We start from the raw sequence: 20,508 nt of genomic DNA, 5'->3' as shown, positions 1-20,508 counted from the left end.
AGTTGAATAATCCTCTCTATATTGAATTCTATATCTCATTAATCATACCAAACGGCATTCATCCCGAATCCCTTCTCGGGAATATCCAGCCTAGCCACCCGGGCCAGCGTCTCGTCCTTGAAGCGATATATCTCCACGAACCCGTCCTGGTCATCACACAGCGCCAACCACTCATCGCTAAAATCACAGGGACTGACTGCATTGGAGTGACCACCGCTGTTGGACGTGGGATGGATGAACAGCTGTCGTTCAACATTACCATGAGGACCCAGCTTGAAGGCCGTGATATACCCGGTCCAGGGGCGCCCGTAGGTTCCGCGGGTAGTCGCAAACAGGTACTCGCCGCTGTGCGTGGTGAAGCAGACATCACCGCGGTATTTATTCGTGGGAGGGACGCCTGTTCATCATTAGTATCGACGGGAACGATAAGTCACGGACATAAGACACTTACCCGCAGGGAGCAATGGGTAGGTGATGTGCGTAAAGACAGGCACATTGCGCTTCTCATCAATCACATACACGGCCAGACGGTTACCCGCCTCCATCAGCGCGTACAGATACTTGCCGCTGGGGTGGATATCGACCCAACGAGGGTGGTCATCCGGCGACGGGGCCTCGAGACAGTCGACGAGGGTCAGCTCGCCGGTCTGAGCGTCCTTGCGATGGGTCCAGATCTTGTTGGCCTGCAGATCGGCCGAGTAGAGGTAGGTTTCGGTGGGGTCAAAGACCATGCCGTGGATGCCTGTGTTCTCCTGGTACTCGTAGTTCTGGACATTCTTGACCAGACGGCCGTCGGAGGGGTCGACGGAGAAGACATTACCATAGCCCGCGTAGTTGTAAAAGGGCGCGCCGTAGACGTTATAAGGGGGTTTGTGCGCGGCAAGGACAAAGATGGCGCGGGTGTTGCTTTCGCTACTGGGGGCCTGAGCTGCAGATCAGATCAGATCAGATCAGCAACAGCGCAAACAGCGCAAATATGGACCAGTGGCATACGGTGACCAGCAAGAGGATGGGAGACTTGGTGTACAATGTCTGTTGGGCTGTTGATGGTGAAGCTGTTCCATTTTTTCATGGCAGCTCCGTAGAGGGTTTTCTTGTCATGCTGGACAAACATTAGTGAATGCCAACTGCAACTGAAGGGCTGGGATACACACAGAAATGGTCAGCCATGAGATCGGCTCATCCTCTGGAATCTCTGTTTTCTTGACCAATTCCAAGGTCAAAGCCTCGTCGTCGAATGCGACGGTGTACAGCCGACCCGGGGGAGTCCACGTGCCTATCACCAAGTGATGCTTCATGTTTGAACAGAGGCAAGATCAATTGATCACAAAAGTAACAATAGTTCATAAATTTTTCAATTACATTGAGATGATAATTTCTCTCCATACTTCAGAATGCGGGGAAACGGCATTGAGTGACGGCATTGCAGATTGAGGAAGAAACAATACCCGCGGCTAAACTCAATTCCACCACATCCATCGTCTTACCCCAGATATATTCATAGTTCATCTCAACAACACAACACACATTCAACTCGATACTCTTTCCAACGCCATTACAATACAAATCTTCAGACTGCACCATGCGCCTCCCCTACGCTCCCTCCACCCCACCCCCGACGCCGACCCCTCCACCACCGAAATCTACGCCCGCATCGCCGCCCGCAGACACCCCCGCCCACTCATCCCCCTCGATCTCTCCCTGCTACACTCCCCCCAGTCGCCGACGGCTGGAACAGCTTCCTCGGCGCCATCCGCACGCGCACAGTTCTCCCCGGTGCGCTCCTCGAGCTATCCGTCTGCCGCGTGGCGGTCCTCAACGGCGCCGTGTATGAGTGGAACGCGCACGCGCCGCTTGCGTTGAAGGACGGGGTGAGCGCCGACGAGCTGCGGGCGGTACGGGAGGTGGAGGCGACGATTACGGACCGTGGGAAAGAAGCGCTGGGGCGGAGTGTGCTGAGTGAGGTGCAGAAGGCGGTGGTGCGGTATACGGATGAGATGACGCTGCGGGTGAGGGTTGAGGAGGAGACGTTTGAGGACTTACGGAGAGCTGGGCTGAATGAGAGGGAGATTGTCGAGTTGACGACCGGGGTGGCGGCTTATAACTGTGTAGGTCGGGTGTTGGTTGCGTTGGATGTGGGGGAGAATAATGGGAGGGAGATGAAGAGTGTGGAGGAGTTGGTATCCCCTTGAAGTATATAGAATTTAGAATTTCAATGGTAGTTCATTTTTAAAGTGGCAGATGGCTATGTGCTATGGAACTTTACAGGCATTGAGAGTACCAATCGTTCACCTTCTGGCAGGTATATGGGCTGGCGCAGGCTGTTGGACCCTTCCATCCATTTCCTCCGCACTGCCCCCAGTGCTGTGCGACTCCGGTGCCGCCAGGGTTACCAGCCGTGGTAGTGGTCGTAGTCGGCTTGGTGGTAGTGGTCGTCGTCGTGGTGGTAGGTGGGGGGTTACCACCCGAACCACCGACGAAATACGGCTTCAACAGCGAGAGATAGTTCTGATAGCCAGTGCCAGACGGCGGCTCCATGCTGAACATGTAATCAGCCCACCAGGGACCAGCGGCCCACCATGCAGCGCCCATCCACACATCCGAGTTGGCAGACAAGTAGTCAAGCATGCCTGTGACAGCGGACTGGCACACGCTGTTGGGGCCTCCAGCGAACTCGCCTATGATACCTTTCTTACCATTGGTCTTCAGCCACTGCGTGGCGGACTGCACGCGTTCCTGGCCGATGGTGGAGCTCACGCAGGTGGCCGAGGTGCCAGACCCGTCGGAGTCGAGATACTGGTGCATCTCGTAGACGATCTTGTCCTGGGGATCGGTGAGGGCCTTGAGGTTGTCATTGACGGTGGTCCAGGTCCACGCGCCGGACCACGAGTTGCCCTCGACGAAAATGTACTGCGAGGTGGCGCCGGCAGCACGGATGGCATTGATGGCGGCCTGGTTGAGGTTGAGAACGAGGGTCTGGTCCATTTCATGGTACTCGTTGTCTATCTGGGTCAGCTTGTTCCTTCATTTCAAAACCTGATGGAGACGTACTGGTGTCAAAAATAACATGGTCATTGGACGCAAACTGGGCAGCAACAGTCTTCCAGAACGCAGCAAAGTCATCAGTCGACGAGATGATATTGCCGTAGCTGTCCCGTCCCGTCAGCGCCGCCTAAAAATTCAGTTGACACAAAACTCACTATCTCCCATAGTTATGCGGATCAATCACCGCATACGCCCCCAGACTCGTAATCGCATTGACAGTCTATCCTCGTCAGCAACCCTTCGCACAACGCAGACCGCATACGAACCGCCTTGAGATCATTCATGTACGTCGCATCCGGAGTCCCCGTCATCTTGGTCGGAATCAGCCTCTCCATGCGGAAGGCAACACGGAAGAGGTTCATCCCAGCATCATGCAGAGTCTTGATCGTCGACGCACTGGGCCAGATATAATCCGTCCCCAGCACGCCCGGGAGCTTTGTCTCTCCAAACTCGGCGCCAGACTCGTTACTTCCGAGCCCTATCTCACCGTCAACTTCTGCGACAAAGAGAGAGAGAGAGAGAGGGAAACATACAAACAAACCCAGAAGCCCGCTTCGCATTCGGCGCCGCCAATGCAAGTGGGAGAAGCGCGCAGATAATAGTCGAAGCCTTCATCTTGCACTTGTTATCCAGCGTATACTTACCAGCTATACACTGAAGACAAGTACAGTTTGACAATGAAGGTATATATACTCATCGCTGCCAAACAACAAGACATCACGACGGCCTTTCGGACCGCACCCCGACACTTTCTGCATGCCTGCATGTCTGCAAGACAATACCATCCCAAACCGGAACGGAGCCAGCCAGGCCTGCCTGACCGATTCGTCACGGTACTTGAGGGTGTAATCTCCGGGGATAGATTGCATGGCGTCTACCCTGCAGGCGGCGACGCCCAAATCGGTGACGGCCTGTTCTGCAGGAAACAGATACAGCCACGTACGAAAGTGGCCGAATGGATACTACACCGACTTCTCTGCAGGTAGTGGGCTCTGCAAGTAGTCTGCTGTCGAGCTGACTGATTGTCAGGATGATCCGGCCTATTCCGGATCGCTAGGCACCAGTAAGTGAGGGCCAGGGACTTTAGTGATCAGTTCCGTACTAGAAAGGGCAATATTCTTTCGCGTATATTAATGAGCAGATTAAAAAAATAGTAAATTACATTAGTCGACTTCCTTACAATGCACATGCAAATCGCCGATTTCGGTAGTATTATTAGGCTAATATTCGCGTGATACGATACGACACAAATCAATCTGCGGGGGTGGCTGACCTCCTATTTCGCGGAGAATAGCTTGATTTGCCTGAATTTTGACTTAATGTAGTGTCTTGAGTGAATGAGTGATATCCACGAGGCGAGCAAATGCCCAAGTACTGGGCTCTTAAGGGATCCCTGCATGTCAATGTCACCCTGCACCCCAGAAACCGGCAAGTGACCCCGGAGAAAAGGATATGCAGGCGCAGGGGGATAACAGGATGCCTTGCAGCAGATGACTCCTCACAGGCTAAATCAAGCAGGTTAGTACTAGCCAGGGCCAAGACTTGCATTAAGTTCTTCAGGTATTGGCCAATCAGCTTGAGGAAATATAGACTTGTTCAGACAGTGCGTATTAAGGGTGCTGCTCGATGCCTCTGTCTGTAAAAGGGAATACAAGGAAGAATCAATGGAGGTAAAATAATTGCATTGAATTCAATTCAAACTAGCACCTAAATAGTAAAACATTTTCCTTCAAAGCCGTCAACGTCAATCCAGCTCCCCGGCTATCTTGTGCAGCAGGAGGGCCACTATCTACAGGCACTGAGAGTACCAGTCGTTCACCTTCTGGCATGTATAAGGGCTGGCGCAGGTAGTAGGGCCCTGCCATCCATTTCCTCCGCACTGACCATAGTGCTGAGCGACGCCGGTGCCACCAGGGCTACCAGCAGTGGTAGTGGTCGTAGTCGGCTTCGCGGTGGTGGTGGTTCCGCCGCCGGGGTTCGAGCCGCCGCTGTTGAAGGTAGAACCGATGGGGCCGACCTTGATGTTGGAGTAGACGACTGAGGCGTCGGGGTGGTTAGCCTCGACATCCGAGGGGGCGCCAGAGGAGATGTCGCAGGTACCACGGGCGACACCGGGGTGGTGGAGGAGGCAGTGGTCGGGTAGTTGCTGTCGAGCCAGAGCATGTTGGCCGAGTGGTCATCCCACAGGGACATGACAAGGACCATGCCCTGGGCGAGCGCAGCGCCCATACCCTCCAGGCCACCGTGCTTGGCGAAGACGTTTGTGTCCTTGAACAGGCTCTTCTGGGCGGTGCAGTAGTCGTTGGTGATGGAGTTGCCGCCGACGCCGGACCAGGTCGACTGGGAGTTGGGGATCACCTTGCCGTTCTGCACGTAGAAGCGCTTGATCTCCTTGAGGGTGCCGCTGGCGGTGCCATCGTTGGTGATGAACTGGGTGACGACGGTGAACTTGCTCTTGGTGTCGACGGTCATGCCGGGGCCGTAGAAGGTCTTGTTGCCCTGGCGGAAGGAGTTGAAATCACATCCGTCCGGGTCGCAGGTGCCGCCGTAGCGGTCGGCGCTGTAGGTGCCACCGCAGGCGTCGCCGGTGCACATCACCTGGCCGGGGGTGTCGCAGGGGTGAGGAGTGAAGGCCGTGGAGATGCTGTTGGCCTCCCAGATATCCATCTCCGCGCAGCAGGAGCCGTGGTTGCCAGTACCCGCATTGGCGTCATTGGAGGACGGTTGCCATCCATCAACGTTGGCCTGACCGTTGATGAACTTGAGGTCGCGAGGGCACTGAGAGTCACAGTAACCAGTACCGTACTTGGCACCGGCCTTGTTGGTTGGGTATTTGGACATTCCACCGTCGGCGTCCATGGCGACAAAGTACAGGGCGCCGTTGAGGCCGCAGGGGAGGTTGGAGACATCGACATCAAAGGTGAACTCCTGGTTCAGCAGCTTAAACATCTCGTAGCTGGAGTCGTCCTTCATCATGTACAGACGCGAGCCAATGTTCTTCTGCTGGCTGGTGGTGACGAAGTTGAGGCGCAGGGAGTTGCCACTGGCAGTCACACCATAGGTGGACTGGTAGTTGGCACCCTCGAGGGCGCAGTTGGTTGCACACGTCGCATCGTCAGGGCAGATGGTCTTGTCCCAGGTGTTGCCGGTGTAGCAGTTGGTGTAGTCGCCGACTTTGTGCACCCAACGCCAGTTGGCGTCGATGACCACCTTGCCGTTGTTGGTGGTGCAGCTGCCGCCAGCAGTGCAGCTCTGCCAGGTCATGGAGGGATGCACTTCCGCCTGGGAAGTACCGACCTGCTGAGCCTGACCAGAGCCCAGAATGGCGGCCAGGACGAGCGCGGTCTTGTACATGCGGTAGGAGAAGGTAGAGGCCAGCATGGTGATGATGATTGTTCAAAGGATTGACTGGATTGACTGGTTGAGGGAGTGATGAGGAAGAGAATGAGACTTCTGTGAAGAGGGATAGACCTGCTTTTATGTCTTATGAGCGTTCACGAGTTGAGGAGATTCACCATGCTCTTCTGCTAAGGACCAAGTCCGTATCGTCGCCGCATTCTGCTCAACGTCGTCGTCGACGGCTTTGCGGACCGCATGCCGTTGTATCGCCCCATGGGGAAGGGTTGATTCCCCGCGTGAAGAGATGAAGAAAATTACAGAGTTCAGTCAACTAGTGCTAGCGAGATGAGATGTGATTGATGCCCTTTAGCCTCCGGTACCTCGACTAGGAGCTAGTCGGCGCAGTGCCTTGACCGATCAGGAATCGGCTAAATAGCCGTCAGGTCAGCGGTTATGCAGTATCCTAGTAGACAACACTAGCCCGAACCCTTTTACTCCTTACTACGTCGTATTACCTCTCTGCAGAATCTTAGGGGTTCTCTTTCCAGATTCGGCCCGTTAGGCCGCCGCTTTTTGGACAAGCATCAACTGTCTGATTCGTGGACATGTGTGCTCGGTGCGTGTCCTGAGCCATCTGGAAGTAACTCTGGAGCAGCCAAAGCATAAGCATCATTTCTCCTCTAGTAATAAGTCTAATAAACTGTGTAGCCAAGCCAGACGGTTCCACCAAGTGACCTGTATTCATAGTCGCATATCGGTAATTCTCCTGGTCTTCCCTGTCTTCACCATTTGATAATTAACCAAAGCTTCATACAACTGAATGGCCAGCGGATCTAGCCTCTGATACTAGTATTTGATATGAAGCCTTTAGTCCAATCAACTCTCAACTGCCCTATACAGGCATGCTATAAAGGAGTGACGCTCTGTTTTGATATGTACCCCTTGCCTTCGGTATCCACAAACTCCTCTCTCAGACAATACATCGCGTCCAAGTAAAATGCTCACATTAGGTCTGGAGATCGCCTGGAACAATCAACTTCTCGTCAAACTAATCGGAGAGTACAGCAGCTAGTCTGCCCGATGCGGCATACTTTGTAAAGGGCCTACTTCAGGCGTTTTTTCCCTCTAGCTAGGATCTTGCAGCCTTGCTGTTCGTGGATCCGTTCACCCTGGGAACTGTTGCAGGGATTTAGCATCGCACTTATGTATGAGCTATTGCGCTATTCGTTCAGGCATGTCTAGCTCTAACCGAAGATCAGTATCAACAGCTGGTCCCAAATGCAGCAAACAGCATGAATTGGAGCTCATTGAGAACTCATAGAATGACACATCATATACAAAGTCTCACTCTGCATGATCAATCGTCTTGGGTTATGCCTTTCCCTAATATGTTCCAACCACGATGTGGTCCGTTTCGCTCAGTCTTACAGCACTTATCTGACGGTGTATTTACCCACTGAATTGAAATGGAACGAGGTATCACAATCAAATGTAGACCGGAATGACCTTTGTCAAATTAGGGGAATGATGTAGTTGCAGGAGAGGATCCCCAAACAGAGAATCGATTCTGTGTTATGGGTACATTATAAACAGGCGAGATACAAAAGTAGACCCCAGGAGATTTAGTGCGTGTTCTGACCATCAATTGACGTGTCCAGACCATCAGGAGTAATCCCGGACTAGTGCTCTAAGCTCCTTGAAAGCGGCGGGCGGTTCCAATGCAGTATCGCTTGATGTGACGCTGACTGCAGGCCATCCTCGTTGTTTCCTCGGCATTTGGGCGGCTGATCCCTTTTTAATTAATTAACTAACTGCACTACGCCACAGATCCTGCAATCATATCGTGGCCAGATATTAATTATTCTCTAACTTGGAAGTCGCTAAGTATTTTCCTCCTATCCTCCGAATGATTTCTGCCCAAATGAAGAATGCCGAATAGCCCTTCTGTTTCCTAATCGGGAGGCTCCGGTCACTTTACTGCCCTTACACATGCCCATACCACATGTTTCCAATCTGCCATATTCCCTCTCTATTAATCTATATCCGTCTTCTGACCATAGGTATAGGGCTTGCATCTGATGATATTGTCATAATCAGTCACCATTGTCCAGTGTCCGATAGTATCCGCACTATACATTGTTTCATCAACCAGTCCAGGAGGATCTCAGTCTCCGCGAGCGGCCAGCAACAAGTCCATTTTGACCTGCCTTAGCGTCGAGGTAGTGAGATTAAACCTGGGCTCATCTGACCTGCCATTTCTCCTGGTCCTTCAACCACTTACTCCGCAGTCCGGCCCCGCTAACTTACTGCCAGTACGTATCCTAAGCGCCAACTTCTATATTGCTTGTGCACTAAGTCTCCTGACTCACGGAGTAAATGGCACTTTTTCCACCCTCAAGTTTTTCCTTCAATCGGCCTGTTTCCTGCTCAACAAACAAGACCGTCTGTTAACTCGCGCATTCATCAATGACCGAAACCCGAGGTATCCCCGCTCGTCCAACAGACACCAATGTCTGCAGTAGTATGTAGCAATCTGGACAGGGAGTATGTACATTGGAACCCCCGCAGTGGCAAGAGCAAGCCGGAAATGAAGCTCAATCGACCTGTTTCAGGAGGTCAGAATAGGTATAGTCAATACGAGAGGGGTAACTTGCTAATGGACCTTAGTGAACTTTAGCAGCCAAACACAAGCTCCGGATTTGAGATCCTTCAAGGGTGCCTTTGGCATTGACATGGTGCTACCGCCTGAATTGTCGGCTCTTGCAACCTAAATCCCGAAAGGTACTCTGGCGTATCTGGTCGTCCAGGAACGGGGTGTGTGTGCTTCGGTGAGAAGTCTAGGTATGGTTGAATCCTCACTGTTGACGCTGGAGACTCGGACTTAGAGCCCGTCGACCCTGCATGTGGCTCCTTACAGTATTGTGGTCTGAAGATGCGGGGATCGCTTAGGCTGAGATTGCTTGATCTGAACCATTTGGACAAGACGGAGGCTCCGACCGAATCTGCCGAATTGGGAAATACCCTTAGAACGGGGAATTTTCCCTTTACTGCTTGTGAATGATCCTTGTTATTTGCCTATGGAATAAGTCATTTCAATCCTTGTGATAAACCTAATCTTTGTCATGTTTAGCTAGACTAGAGTGAAGACGCCGCATGGGTCTCAGGACTGAGCAAGATATTTACAGATAAACAGTCTACATCTCATGGAGGGCTACTGTCTTTAATATAACCTTCTACTCATTCTGCTGCGCTTGAAACAATCAAGGCGCCAAGTTGCTCAAAATAATAAGAAAAGAAGTTTTGAACCTTTTCTGCGAAGTATACACTTGCTGTGCTCAAGGATGAGAATCAATGTATATATATATATATATGATTGACATGGTATTCCTTATCGGTAGATACGCCAGTGGAATTTAGCACCCTCTACCTCTCTTATATATTTCAGTCTTCATGGCAGATCACCATAGACTTCTTGTACACTACTCTTATAAGCATATGATCAACAACAGCTATCTCCACTGCTGATACTGGTCATGAAGATGCTCAATCCGGAAATGATAGCCAGCCCAACCCTAATCTTATCGATCAGCCCCACCTTAGTCAGCGCCGAAAACGGCCGCGGGTTTTCTTCCCTTTTTGTTGCTAAATTCCCACATCGACCCGGATCAGCCCATCTCCTTGCTGTCATCTACCGTCCATTGTCTTTTGGGTTCGACTCATTCAACACTCCCCCTCGATTCAACATCATGGACAGCTTCATCCTCACCCTCTCCTGCCCGGACCGCCCCGGCATCGTCCATGCCGTGACCGCCTTCCTGGTAGCCCGCAACCTCAACATCGTTGACTCATCGCAATTCGGCGATCCGACCTCGAAGCGCTTCTTCATGCGCATGCACTTCGCCGCCTCCGCCTCCGCTACTGAGGCCACAGACGAGCACCCCAAGCTGACCGTCGAGGAATTGCGCGCCGCCTTCGAACCAACCGCCAAGTCCCTGTCCATGGACTTTGCGATCCACCCCGCCGCCCAGAAGCCCCGCGTGCTCATCATGGTCTCCAAGATCGGCCACTGCCTCAACGACCTGCTCTTCCGGCAATCCACCGGCCAGCTCGCCATCGAGGTGCCACTCATCGTCTCCAACCACCCTGATTTCGCGCCCCTCGCCGCAACCTACAACGTGCCATTCGTGCACCTGCCCGTCACCCCGGACACAAAGCAGCAGCAGGAGACGCGCGTGCTGGAGCTGGTGCGCGAACACCAGATCGACCTGGTCGTGCTGGCACGGTACATGCAGGTACTGTCGCCGATGCTGTGCGAGGCCATGTCCGGGCGCATCATCAACATCCACCACAGCTTCCTGCCGAGTTTCAAGGGCGCGAAGCCCTACCACCAGGCGTATGACCGGGGTGTCAAGATCATTGGCGCCACCGCGCACTTTGTGACGAGTGATTTGGACGAGGGGCCGATCATCGAGCAGAATGTGGTGCGAGTGAACCATGCGCTGAGCCCCAAGGAGTTGACGCATGCGGGCAGCAATGTCGAGAGTAATGTGCTGGCGACGGCGGTCAAGTATGTGACCGAGCGGAGGGTTTTGCTTAATGGGCACAAGACGGTTGTTTTTGCTTAGACGTTCTTGCATTCTTCTGTCTGCATAGTCGGCGGATTGCCAGGTAGCACTAAAAAGTCTCAAATAGGGGTATACAGGATCTAGACTCATTCAGTGGCGAGTACAATACAGTGCGTTCAGATATACTATTTCAGTGAAGGAGCATCCTCGTACCCTACCAATGCTGCAAATGGCGCGAGTGATTGGCTCGAGAGGAAGAGAGGATATATCGACGTCGAAGAGAAGTGTGAAAGTAATGGGTTGTGTTGCTAGGGGTATATTGATATGGGATGATGGGATACTCAATGAGGCTTGAATTATACAATAATAAGTATTAATCGGATTTCTCTCTTTTCAAAGGTTCTGTAGATGAAGGAAAACAGTTAATGCACTGATGGGTATCTGTCTAGATAATCATCAGGAAACCTGTCACTCCAAAATTGCCATCTCCCATTGCTTCTTTGCCGTCTGAAACAGACCCTCATCTGTCAACATCTCCCATCCGATCATTGCTAGAGACTTGCCCACAATGATTGCATCCCCATGCGCAGTATCTGTCCCAGCAGCAGTAGCAAACGAAGAATGGTGAAGGAATAAGCCTTGCTGGTCCGCGATGGCGAACATGGCATGCAATGTTGGAACTAGATAGCTCACGTTTCCTATAGAAGTCAGCTTCAGTCTTTGCTGGGGGACCAGGACATACCGATATCTGACGACCCTGTCAAGACCTTGTCGTGGCTTTTGGTAATCTTCCGTCCATAACGAGCCATGTGAGTCTGGTATCGTCCGCAGAGCGTGTCATTGATCTTGATATCAGTATACAGTTGATCCCTGCATAAATCAGCACTTTAGCACTCTCAAAAAGACACTAGAGACATACTCAACAGTATCGACGCGACAACCCGACGATAACGCCCCCGCCTGGATGCAATTCCTAACTCTCCCCATCAACCGATCCAACCCCTTCAGCGTCGGGCTGCGCACCTGCCAGTACGCCTTGGTCCGCTCCGGAATGACATTGGCCACAGTGGGCGTCTCCGTGAACGCGACATGCACCCTCTCATCAGGCTGCATCTGCTGCCTCAATACAGAGACGTTGTTGTACGCACTAACCAGAGCATCCAGCGCATTGATCCCGTCCCAGGGGTTACCGCCAGCATGCGCCGACTTGCCAGTGAACTCGCAGTGGATCTCCTTGCGGGCGTTCATGAGCACACCGGCGATACCGTCCGAGTCGACCCCGGAGAAGAGCTTCTTGGGTCCAGCATGGCTACATTGTCAGTTATTGGAACCCAGGGAAAGGGAAAAAAGAGGCTTACGCCATCAGCGAGATATCGACACCCTTGTACGCCCCATTATCAATCAACTTTGTCTTCCCGCCGCCGTTCTCCTCGGCCGGTGTCCCAAGTAACTGCGTCCGTCCAGGAATGCCATACTTCTTCAGCAGCGCCGACAGTGCCAGGAATGCCGCCACGCTGCTCGTGGTAATGAGGTTGTGCCCGCAGGCATGCCCGATCCCAGGAAGAGCATCGTACTCCGCGTTGAAGTTGATCAGCCGGCCGCCGGAGCCGCTGGTGGCTTCGAAGGAGGTGTCGAGCCCATAGGCGTGGCGGGTGACGGTGCAGCCTTGGGCTTCGAGAAAGGCGCAGATGATCTCGTGGGCTTTGTGCTCTTGGTATGCTGTTTCAGGGTTTGACCATATCTGTATTGATTCGGTCAGTTAACTGATGTAGGTCAAGTAGTGACAGGAATATACCTCTCGGTTGAGTTCTCGCAAGGGGGACTGGAGGCTGTCTAGGGTTGCGTCGATGGACGATTTGATATCATCAATGCTGGGTGTGGGGATTGCCATAATGTCTTCCTTGATTGTCAGTAGGGAGGGTATAACTGTTGTGTCAATAACAGGATGACTGTGCTTTCTTATACCCGGCAAAGACCGCGGTCACTCCACCACGCATCCATGCAGATCAAACAGCTCCTGTCTCTTGGGAAGGAAGCAGGAATTCGATTATGTACGTCGGCTTATCAATGCGGGGTAAGCGTTGGAGCAATAATTGGAGTCCAATTGCCGTCGCAAGTCACTGTCGATCTCTTCGATATGCTCGGCAGAATGAATCCACAGGCGAGAGTGGTACACATGGGGTAGCACTCGGGTTTCATTCGTATGCCGTTGACCAATTCCATCATTCGAAATCCATACAATACTAAGCGACTCTAGAGTTACGCTTTGCCGAGCTAGCTTCTCCCCGGCCATATCCACCTATATCTTGCTAGAATGAAAGCGTATCAGGATGTTGTCCCAAGTTTTCCTATCTTCAGGTGACTATCCCTATCAATCGTCTATCTTTCTTACTTTGGTTCAGCACTGCATATCAATCTGTCTCCGTTGTGCTCTCATCGCACTCAACACCAATCCCGGTAACTAAGGGAATCTCTCCTAGACCAATAGTCATCTGGCTCCCAATAGGTGAAGAGCGGATTTTCTTCCTGCCTCCGCAGTCCCGAAACTTGTGGCATTAATCAGGACTGCCATCCGCTTGGACACACGGCTACAACCTTTCTCTATTGCTGAATGGTGTTTATGTTCATGTTGTTTGTTGCATACTGCGTGGAAATTATCTTTGGAACCAAGATTTTGCCATGAGTGAAGAGCCGTCGTATCCAGTCGTCCTCTGCCTGTGTTAACGGGTCAGATCGGTATAGACCAGAATAGAAGCGGCGGTCTCGGGCTCGCACTGCGAGCATTCTTGCTTTGCCTACTTGTCCATTATGTGTTGAGAACTGGCAGAGAGACGCGGTTAACGGCTCAGTAACGGAGTTGGCTAAAGCCCAAGGGTTGGCGCCAACAAGACGGGACCTGGAGTTTGAGAGCTTTCGACACGTTTTGCGGTTGCTCATAGACCCTCATAGGCCATACACACAATGAATGGATAATCACTGCCTCCGTTTATACCGCACCCCATGCGACACAAGCAGGTACTTCGAGAACAGATCCTCGGCGAAATCATCAAACGGCTCATACGCAGCCCCAAGACGATACGCAGCTGCTAGACCGGAGATGCACGCAATCTCATGCATATTCTGCAACGCCGTCAGCCAGCCCATCACACCAAAAGGGAAAAACCTACCACCATAGTCCAAGCCCCGCATACGTCGTCCGATTCCTCCCATTAATGAACATCATCCCCGGGACTACCCGCAGATAATGCTGCCACAGATGCCCAAACTGCCGCCACCACTTCTTCGAAATGATCTTGTCGGGATCAACACTCTTCCACGTCCACAGGTGCTTCTGCTGATCATTCAGGTAGATGGTCTGGTAGACATGCCTCTCCGGCTCTAGCGGGGTATTCCCCTCCCCGACACGTTCCCTGAACTGATGCTGGTAATTCGAGCAGTCAAACCCCATCTCGATGCACTGCGGCGCGTTGGCAAACGAGTGCGTAAAGTACATCGGCGCGTAGCCTTCCCATCCGTCCCCCGTGCACGTGGGCCGCTGTTTCGCGAACGCGATCTGCTCCTGTTGTTTAGTAGCTGAGGCACCCTTAGCGCACAGATCGGACTTGTACCGCGTCTCGAAGATGCTGTTGAAATACTCGCTGTCCGAATGTGTGATGGTGATGTCGTTGTAGAAGGCCACGCCACCGAGGACGTACCGCTCGCGCCAGGTGGCGTGTTTGCCCAGCAGGGTCTTGGCCTCATCGGCGGGAAGCGAGAGGACGAGTTCGTCGTACGTCTCGCGGAAGTTGTCTAGGACGGCTTCCGCGGTTGCGCTGTCCGGACGGGTGGGTCGTGGACGGAGCGTGATGCCGTGGTTGTCTCGTTGCAGGATCTCGACTGTTGTGTTAAGACGGATGTCCACACCTTTGGACGCGAGGTCTGCGGCCCAGTCGCGGTAGAAGTCGCCTAGGTTAGGGAATGTGTACATGGTCGGTTGATTGGGGAGGAGCGTATCGGGGTCGTACTCCCATAGTCTCATATTGGGATCATCAAACAGTCTCTCCAAGAGTGCGGCCGAAACGTTCGGTGTCTGGTTCCCCGTTCCCAGGAAGAGAGCCAAAACCGGGATAACCATCTTATCCGCAAAGTCCTCGCTGAACCGGAACAGCTTCATTATCACCTTGACGGGCATGAGCCCCAGGATCGGAAGCAAACGCTTAATCCACTCGAGGACGCGGCCCAACTTCTTGATCTCGTCGGACAGCTGGTCAACCAGCGGCGAGGGAAAGACGTTCGTGAAGAAGTTCTCCACGCCCTTGCCGAACGCGACTTGCAGTTTCACCGGACGAGGCTCGTAGCCGTACCGCCGGAAGAAGTTGAAGGTGTGTCGGAAGATCGGGGAGCCACCTTGCACGCCGTCGTTGAGCCACTCGGCGCCGTAGCGGGCTTCATCGAGGGAAATGGACGTTGCTTGGCCGCCGCTGTATGATGCTATGTCAAAGAGGGTCACGTCGAAGCGATCGGGATGGTTGGCCAGAGCAGAGGCGCACGACTGTTCATTCAACTGTTCAACTGGTGTCGGAACAGATCGACCTGGTGGAAGCAAAGCTTACCATGCCTGCCGGCCCAGCGCCAACAATAGCAACTCGGTTTTTCTTTTGGGGCATTTCGCTATCTACAGCTATTCCTACATTAACGGATTTGAAAAATTAATTGAGCAGTCAGATTGGAGTTTTGGACACCTTATGCTTTAAATATGGTTTCATGCGTGACCATGACATCAACTTCCGCCATCGTCCATCATCGCGATTAGGCATCTCAGATCGATCAGATCGACTCAGACCGGCCTTGATAACTCAATAGACTAACCGATCATTGCAGTAGAAGCGGGACAATCTCTGAGAGAATTATGGGAACTCTTCTCCGGGCTCCAGAGTCCGGGTAATTATGTTTCTCACCAGCTCAATTTGCCTTTATTGACGTCAACTGGCATCGACTGGTCACGATCAGACTCGAAAAAAATAGTAGTACATATAATCCTTCATATATGCGTTGATAGGCTGTGCAATCAATCGCTAAGTAACATGGTTCTAACTAGATCCTTGCACTGGGAATATACTCAATCGCTGTCCTTGGAAGAGGGTTGTAGGTATCTATGTGATAACAAGGACCTTCAAGTCAGACATAGTCTATGCAATGAGTGTCTCTCTTCAATAGCCTCAAAAGACTATATGTATATCACTTCTCCACCCACATCGACGGGACCCTACCTATCATCAGCCTTGCCTTGGATCACAAGGAGAAAACTCACCGAACTTCAACAACCGCACACCGACCTCCCTGGACAACCTCCACGGCCTTCGTCAGGGTCGAATCAACTTCATCCGTCTTGGTGACCGTCGCTCCCCACGCGTTGCCAGCCGCAGCCGCAATCCCAGGGTAATCCGGCGACGGCTCGAACGATAAGTTCAAGTCTATATCCCATCAGCACGGCCAGCTACTCTGCCGAAAAGGAAAGCCTACCCGCTCTATTCGACTTGGACGCCAGACCGTCCTTATGGACAAGCAATGTAGACACCTTGGGTGCATTCCAGCCGCTATTATTCAGCACAATCAGGAGGAAAGGAATGTCGTATCGCCGTGCGATCCAATACACGGATTCCATCTGTGAGAAGAGGTATGTGCCGTCGCCGACGCTATATTCTGTCAGCTCGGCTGTATACTTCCATGAGTGGGAACTTACATTGCGCAGATGAAAGAATCTCGTTTGGCCATCTTAACCCCCAGTGCTGCACCGCCGCCCCAGCCGAGGCCGCCTGCGCCGCTGCCGTAGAGCGTTCCGGGCTGGTGTGTCAGTCAGGTGTGAGGTCGAGGGAAGTGACAGTGGTACACATACCTTGGTAAGGTTCAGGTGATGAATGATAGGAATGGCGTTGGTGACCGCTTCAATCACAATAACACTGTCTTCCGGGAGATGCTGCCGGAGTCTGGATGACAGGTATGGAACCGTTACGGTGCCTTCTGGTGAAGGTACTTCGAGGTCGCATAAGCTTTGTCTCCACTGTTTGTAGCGTGCCGCGCGTGCGTCAAATGCCTCGGCGTACTTGGTTCGGTTGAGAGATTCCTTGTCAAGGTAGGCATTGAGCTGTCGCAGGGCTAGCTCGCAGCTAACCTTGTATCGTCGGATGGCTTGCATGAAGAAGACTACATCCGTTAGTATCGAGGGGCGTTCGGCAGAGAATTTTCAGCTCACCTGGCATCTGTTGCTTTAGTGGGTCTACGTCGAGGTGGAATACCTTCGTTCCTGCGCTACATGAGCCATTGTCTGAAGAATAATGTAGGAAGAGCATACCATCTGTAGGCTTGCCTGCCGTCGGAACCCAAGGAACATCACAGTCCATCACGAGGATGACATCCGCCTCGCACACAGCCGGATGAGTACTGACAGTCACCCCGAGGTATGCCTCGTGATCACTGCGAAGACTCACGTCCGACCCGACCGTCTCAATAACGCTGATAGGGAGCTTGTCGCATAATTCTGCCAGGAGGGGCGGCGTCTGTGGATTTCGGCCCAGATAGCCTGTGATGATCACGGGTCGCTTTGCATCCACCAGAGCAGCAGCAATGCGCTCGACTTCGGGTTCAGGCAAAGCACACGGGGTGACAGGGCCCATGAGTTCGTTGCCAAGATCGGGGATTTCCACATGCTACTTTCATAAGTAACCCACCTCGAGATGGATGAGAGCGACACTTACTTCCTCCAGGACTTCTCGAGCAGCGGTAAGATATGCTGGACCCTTTGGATCAGACATGGCAAACTGCATAGCCCGATACACCATTTGCTTGATGTTGCGGCCGGTACGGATCTCGCCTGAATAACGGCAGTACTGTCGCACGATAGATGCTTGGTCGGGAACATCTTGCAGCCAGTGGATGAACCTACAGCTGTTAGACTGCATTCTAGACAAAAATGGCAATTAGCTCACTCTGTTCTGGAACCGAGCATCTCCCCGCTGTCGGTGAAAGGACTCAATCCCGCAAAACACAGGACGGGTACTCGGGTGACGGAGGCATTGTGGATGGATTGGCCCATTGCTAGAGTTCCGCAGTCGACATGTACAATAACGCATTGCTTCCGAGTCAGTGCGATTCAATTGTAGTAAATAGATGAATACGTACTGGAGATCCGGTTACTTGAGCGAAACCCAAGGCCGCGGATAAAGCGACCAGTTCCGAGGGACAGGTGATGATCGTAGGGAATTTGGTCGAGTTTTCTTCACTTTTTGTCAGAGTGAGACTTAGTTAATGATGACTGGAATACATACCCTGTTTCGCTTTGATCATGGCCTCGAGCATCGCCGGATGATCACTCCCCCTGATCACAGTCAGTATGATTGGAGCAACAGAGGACCATCGACTGACAAATTCACAAAGCAGTACTTGACTCCAGCCTCAACTGCATCATATCAGCTCTGTCCATCCACAATAGTAAAGTTTCATATACCCAGTGCCTCAAAGAAGCCCGTGGCAGCGGAGCCAACACGTGCATCACTTTCCCATTTCCGTTTCTTAGTCTGTATATCGCCGTTCATTGTGATTTCTTGATGCGTGAGTGTGAAAGGCCCTTACCAAGGCAGAAAACAAGAGCCTTTTAACAACTAACTAAGCTACAGGCTGGGAGATATCGACAGGTCAAATACCGAACGCGCGTGGAATCTCGTCAGCCCTGATGAGCTTGTGTTTCTTGGCGCGAATACGGAACTTCCGGGGGCCAATCAGACGCGTGTAAATAGGGGGCAGCTCCTTCTTTCCCCGCGTTTGCCTGCCGATGAACATGCCGAATTTATATAACATGGAGAGAGATATCATCCGGGGAAGGCCCACAAGGACAGCGGAATTTCTCCGCTTGGGGTGGGAGGAAATCAAATCACAGTTTTGAAAGGAGTATCCACCAGCATTCACGTGGCCAGAATTTGAAAGTACTTTCAAACCCGAGGGCGGATGCTAAGAAGATGATTCACCTCCATATCCCTCTATCTACGAGCGAATGGCGACGATATGCTCACATAACAAAACCGTTTCATACTCCAGGAAAGTCGCGATTGTCGCAGTGGGCAACCTTCCCAGTAAATGGATATGGGCAGATTCCAAAGCAGCGATAACCGGGTCCAGCAGTTGTAATGGGATTCGTCATAGACACCGCCCTCGTTCCTGAACGGACTGACAAGGGCTTCATACCTGTCACAGCCTCTTGTAGAAATAATCTCCTTTGACATCTCCGGCGAGTCACTAGCGCAGGTGTACACGCTAAAAGAGGCGCTAAAATGCGCTACTTCCAGGACCGGTTCTGTCCGCATTTATCCCCTCGGCTTCCACAACTATTTACATATCTGTTGCCGTCTTCAGCTCACCAGCTCATTGAAAAGTTCCACTGCTACCACAACAGCATGGTCACGTTCCACCCTTCCCCCCTGCGAAATTTAGCCTATTTGTGATTCAGAACCTAAGCATTAAACAAGACACTGATACCACCCGCTACTTTACTCCTATTGGAGGGAAATAAATCAAGAGGGCTGGGTATCACCTTGGCGCTTGCTTAATCTCACTGTCACTGCCTTAAGACTTGAAGGATAGTAAGTAATCTGATGCACCACAATTGCATAGGAAGCTAATACTGATCAATATGGCTTTGGATAGGCTAGCCCCTGCCAAGAATCATATCCGGGATGGCACGAGATTCTTACTAGGTGATTCAGGGTCAAATCCCGGCTGGATCGGAATGGATTTCTCGCTTAGCAGCATTGCCTCCCCTCAGTCTTACCATCTCTAGGCTCAGGCTTAATGATGAGTATACGAGAGGAATCACCGACCGTCGGGAATTGTCCTTAGGCAGCATCCTATATATGTATCTTATGTTTACCTGCCTCTAGTACATACGACCATAGGGTGTGGAAAACCGGGCCCGTCCGCTCAAGCCGTACTTAAGCCAGTATTACCATCATAGATAGAAGTTATATATGCCAGGTCAACATTATGCTGTTGAAGAATCCTTTGGCCTTACCCCAGATAACATCAACAGCTGTAGGGATTCCGAAAAGGCGCCTGGCAGAAATGATCGCTTCCTCCTTTGCACTGAAAGTGAGTGTGCTAGCAAGTTGGCCCTTGACTGAACTCCTGTTGCCTTTTTATTTTGTCGAAAAGGACCTGCTTAGCCGAGGAACTCGAATGCAATCACTATCAGAACAAAAGACCAGTGAGGCAAGATGCTACTTGTATCCATAAAGAGGTGTATCAAACACTGCCAGATAGGGAAGTAAGTACGGTAGCGGCCGGAAACCAAAGGAGAAGGACGTGTCTATAGCATTACTGTCTTTCATGCTCCTCGCAGCAAGGGACAAAAGGCTAATAAAAGGGGGACAGGAATACTAGCATAGTATCCCTTCTCCTGGCTCTACACTCGAAGCTTATCCTCTGGCTCATCCGTGACCATGAGCTGATATGAGGGAGATTAGACGAAACGAAGTCTATGATATATTCACCACGGCCACCGACCATTACTCATCATGTTTTGTAGCATTTG

At 52.0% G+C, this 20,508-nt stretch overlaps 8 protein-coding genes across 8 annotated transcripts; 2 read left to right on the top strand and 6 right to left on the bottom strand.

Moving 5' to 3' along the window:
• Position 1: 1 nt before the first annotated feature.
• On the bottom strand, positions 2–1,336 carry P174DRAFT_449648 (lactonase family protein). Its single transcript, XM_024828864.1, has 4 exons — positions 1,155–1,336; positions 994–1,102; positions 452–928; positions 2–397 (listed from the first exon to the last, which is right to left on the bottom strand). Exons 1-4 carry the CDS (start codon positions 1,296–1,298, stop codon positions 39–41), a joined length of 1,089 nt encoding a protein of 362 aa, XP_024683781.1. The 5' UTR covers positions 1,299–1,336; the 3' UTR covers positions 2–38.
• A 58-nt stretch (positions 1,337–1,394) lies between these two features.
• P174DRAFT_449647 (carboxymuconolactone decarboxylase family protein) lies at positions 1,395–2,239 on the top strand (the record flags this gene model as incomplete). The annotated part of the gene is made up of 2 exons (XM_024828863.1): positions 1,395–1,414; positions 1,493–2,239. The coding sequence occupies 2 exons, from the start codon at positions 1,395–1,397 to the stop codon at positions 2,190–2,192; spliced, it is 720 nt and encodes a 239-aa protein (XP_024683780.1). The 3' UTR covers positions 2,193–2,239.
• On the bottom strand, positions 2,237–3,966 carry egl2 (putative endoglucanase). The gene is made up of 5 exons (XM_024823997.1): positions 3,579–3,966; positions 3,312–3,523; positions 3,201–3,265; positions 3,052–3,149; positions 2,237–3,002 (listed from the first exon to the last, which is right to left on the bottom strand). Exons 1-5 carry the CDS (start codon positions 3,658–3,660, stop codon positions 2,263–2,265), a joined length of 1,197 nt encoding a protein of 398 aa, XP_024683779.1. The 5' UTR covers positions 3,661–3,966; the 3' UTR covers positions 2,237–2,262.
• Positions 3,967–4,834: 868 nt separating this feature from the next.
• cbhB (putative 1,4-beta-D-glucan-cellobiohydrolyase) lies at positions 4,835–6,426 on the bottom strand (the record flags this gene model as incomplete). Its single annotated transcript, XM_024829706.1, has 2 exons — positions 4,835–5,104; positions 5,158–6,426. The coding sequence occupies 2 exons, from the start codon at positions 6,424–6,426 to the stop codon at positions 4,835–4,837; spliced, it is 1,539 nt and encodes a 512-aa protein (XP_024683778.1).
• A 3,627-nt stretch (positions 6,427–10,053) lies between these two features.
• P174DRAFT_439805 (formyltetrahydrofolate deformylase) lies at positions 10,054–11,332 on the top strand. The gene has a single exon (XM_024826900.1). The coding sequence runs from the start codon at positions 10,131–10,133 to the stop codon at positions 11,007–11,009; it is 879 nt and encodes a 292-aa protein (XP_024683777.1). The 5' UTR covers positions 10,054–10,130; the 3' UTR covers positions 11,010–11,332.
• A 60-nt stretch (positions 11,333–11,392) lies between these two features.
• On the bottom strand, positions 11,393–12,860 carry P174DRAFT_510986 (M20 family metallopeptidase). Its single transcript, XM_024831742.1, has 5 exons — positions 12,745–12,860; positions 12,308–12,690; positions 11,869–12,258; positions 11,692–11,819; positions 11,393–11,647 (listed from the first exon to the last, which is right to left on the bottom strand). Exons 1-5 carry the CDS (start codon positions 12,838–12,840, stop codon positions 11,418–11,420), a joined length of 1,227 nt encoding a protein of 408 aa, XP_024683776.1. The 5' UTR covers positions 12,841–12,860; the 3' UTR covers positions 11,393–11,417.
• Positions 12,861–13,922: 1,062 nt separating this feature from the next.
• P174DRAFT_480737 (putative flavin-containing amine oxidasedehydrogenase) lies at positions 13,923–15,595 on the bottom strand (the record flags this gene model as incomplete). The annotated part of the gene is made up of 3 exons (XM_024830719.1): positions 13,923–14,069; positions 14,185–15,480; positions 15,542–15,595. The coding sequence occupies 3 exons, from the start codon at positions 15,593–15,595 to the stop codon at positions 13,923–13,925; spliced, it is 1,497 nt and encodes a 498-aa protein (XP_024683775.1).
• Positions 15,596–15,963: 368 nt separating this feature from the next.
• Positions 15,964–18,597, bottom strand: P174DRAFT_403718 (putative thiamine pyrophosphate enzyme). The gene is made up of 13 exons (XM_024823996.1): positions 18,433–18,597; positions 18,351–18,384; positions 18,254–18,303; positions 18,108–18,202; positions 17,915–18,060; positions 17,684–17,867; positions 17,281–17,635; positions 17,182–17,232; positions 16,825–17,132; positions 16,672–16,772; positions 16,452–16,624; positions 16,240–16,402; positions 15,964–16,194 (listed from the first exon to the last, which is right to left on the bottom strand). Exons 1-13 carry the CDS (start codon positions 18,518–18,520, stop codon positions 16,167–16,169), a joined length of 1,776 nt encoding a protein of 591 aa, XP_024683774.1. The 5' UTR covers positions 18,521–18,597; the 3' UTR covers positions 15,964–16,166.
• Positions 18,598–20,508: the final 1,911 nt, after the last annotated feature.

Source organism: Aspergillus novofumigatus (genome assembly GCF_002847465.1).
Source record: "Aspergillus novofumigatus IBT 16806 chromosome Unknown P174scaffold_3, whole genome shotgun sequence".
Classification (NCBI taxonomy): Eukaryota; Fungi; Ascomycota; class Eurotiomycetes; order Eurotiales; family Aspergillaceae; genus Aspergillus; species Aspergillus novofumigatus.
The sequence above is the reverse complement of the archived record's forward strand: the minus strand, read 5'-3'. Positions and strand labels throughout refer to the sequence as shown.

Coding starts and splice junctions, on each gene's coding strand:
- P174DRAFT_449648 (XM_024828864.1), bottom strand. CDS start 1,298: ATGAAGCATCACTTGGTGATAGGCACGTGGACTCCCCCGGGTCGGCTG. Junction 1,103..1,154: donor TCTCATGGCTGACCATTTCT/GTGTGTATCCCA, acceptor ATGTTTGTCCAG/CATGACAAGAAAACCCTCTA. Junction 929..993: donor CCATCCTCTTGCTGGTCACC/GTATGCCACTGG, acceptor TCTGATCTGCAG/CTCAGGCCCCCAGTAGCGAA.
- P174DRAFT_510986 (XM_024831742.1), bottom strand. CDS start 12,840: ATGGCAATCCCCACACCCAGCATTGATGATATCAAATCGTCCATCGAC. Junction 12,259..12,307: donor GTCGATATCTCGCTGATGGC/GTAAGCCTCTTT, acceptor CTGACAATGTAG/CCATGCTGGACCCAAGAAGC. Junction 11,648..11,691: donor GACAGGGTCGTCAGATATCG/GTATGTCCTGGT, acceptor TGACTTCTATAG/GAAACGTGAGCTATCTAGTT.
- egl2 (XM_024823997.1), bottom strand. CDS start 3,660: ATGAAGGCTTCGACTATTATCTGCGCGCTTCTCCCACTTGCATTGGCG. Junction 3,266..3,311: donor ACATGAATGATCTCAAGGCG/GTTCGTATGCGG, acceptor TGACGAGGATAG/ACTGTCAATGCGATTACGAG. Junction 3,150..3,200: donor CCGCATAACTATGGGAGATA/GTGAGTTTTGTG, acceptor GGGACGGGACAG/CTACGGCAATATCATCTCGT.
- P174DRAFT_403718 (XM_024823996.1), bottom strand. CDS start 18,520: ATGAACGGCGATATACAGACTAAGAAACGGAAATGGGAAAGTGATGCA. Junction 18,385..18,432: donor GGGCTTCTTTGAGGCACTGG/GTATATGAAACT, acceptor GATATGATGCAG/TTGAGGCTGGAGTCAAGTAC. Junction 18,061..18,107: donor CTCAAGTAACCGGATCTCCA/GTACGTATTCAT, acceptor CTGACTCGGAAG/CAATGCGTTATTGTACATGT.
- P174DRAFT_439805 (XM_024826900.1), top strand. CDS start 10,131: ATGGACAGCTTCATCCTCACCCTCTCCTGCCCGGACCGCCCCGGCATC.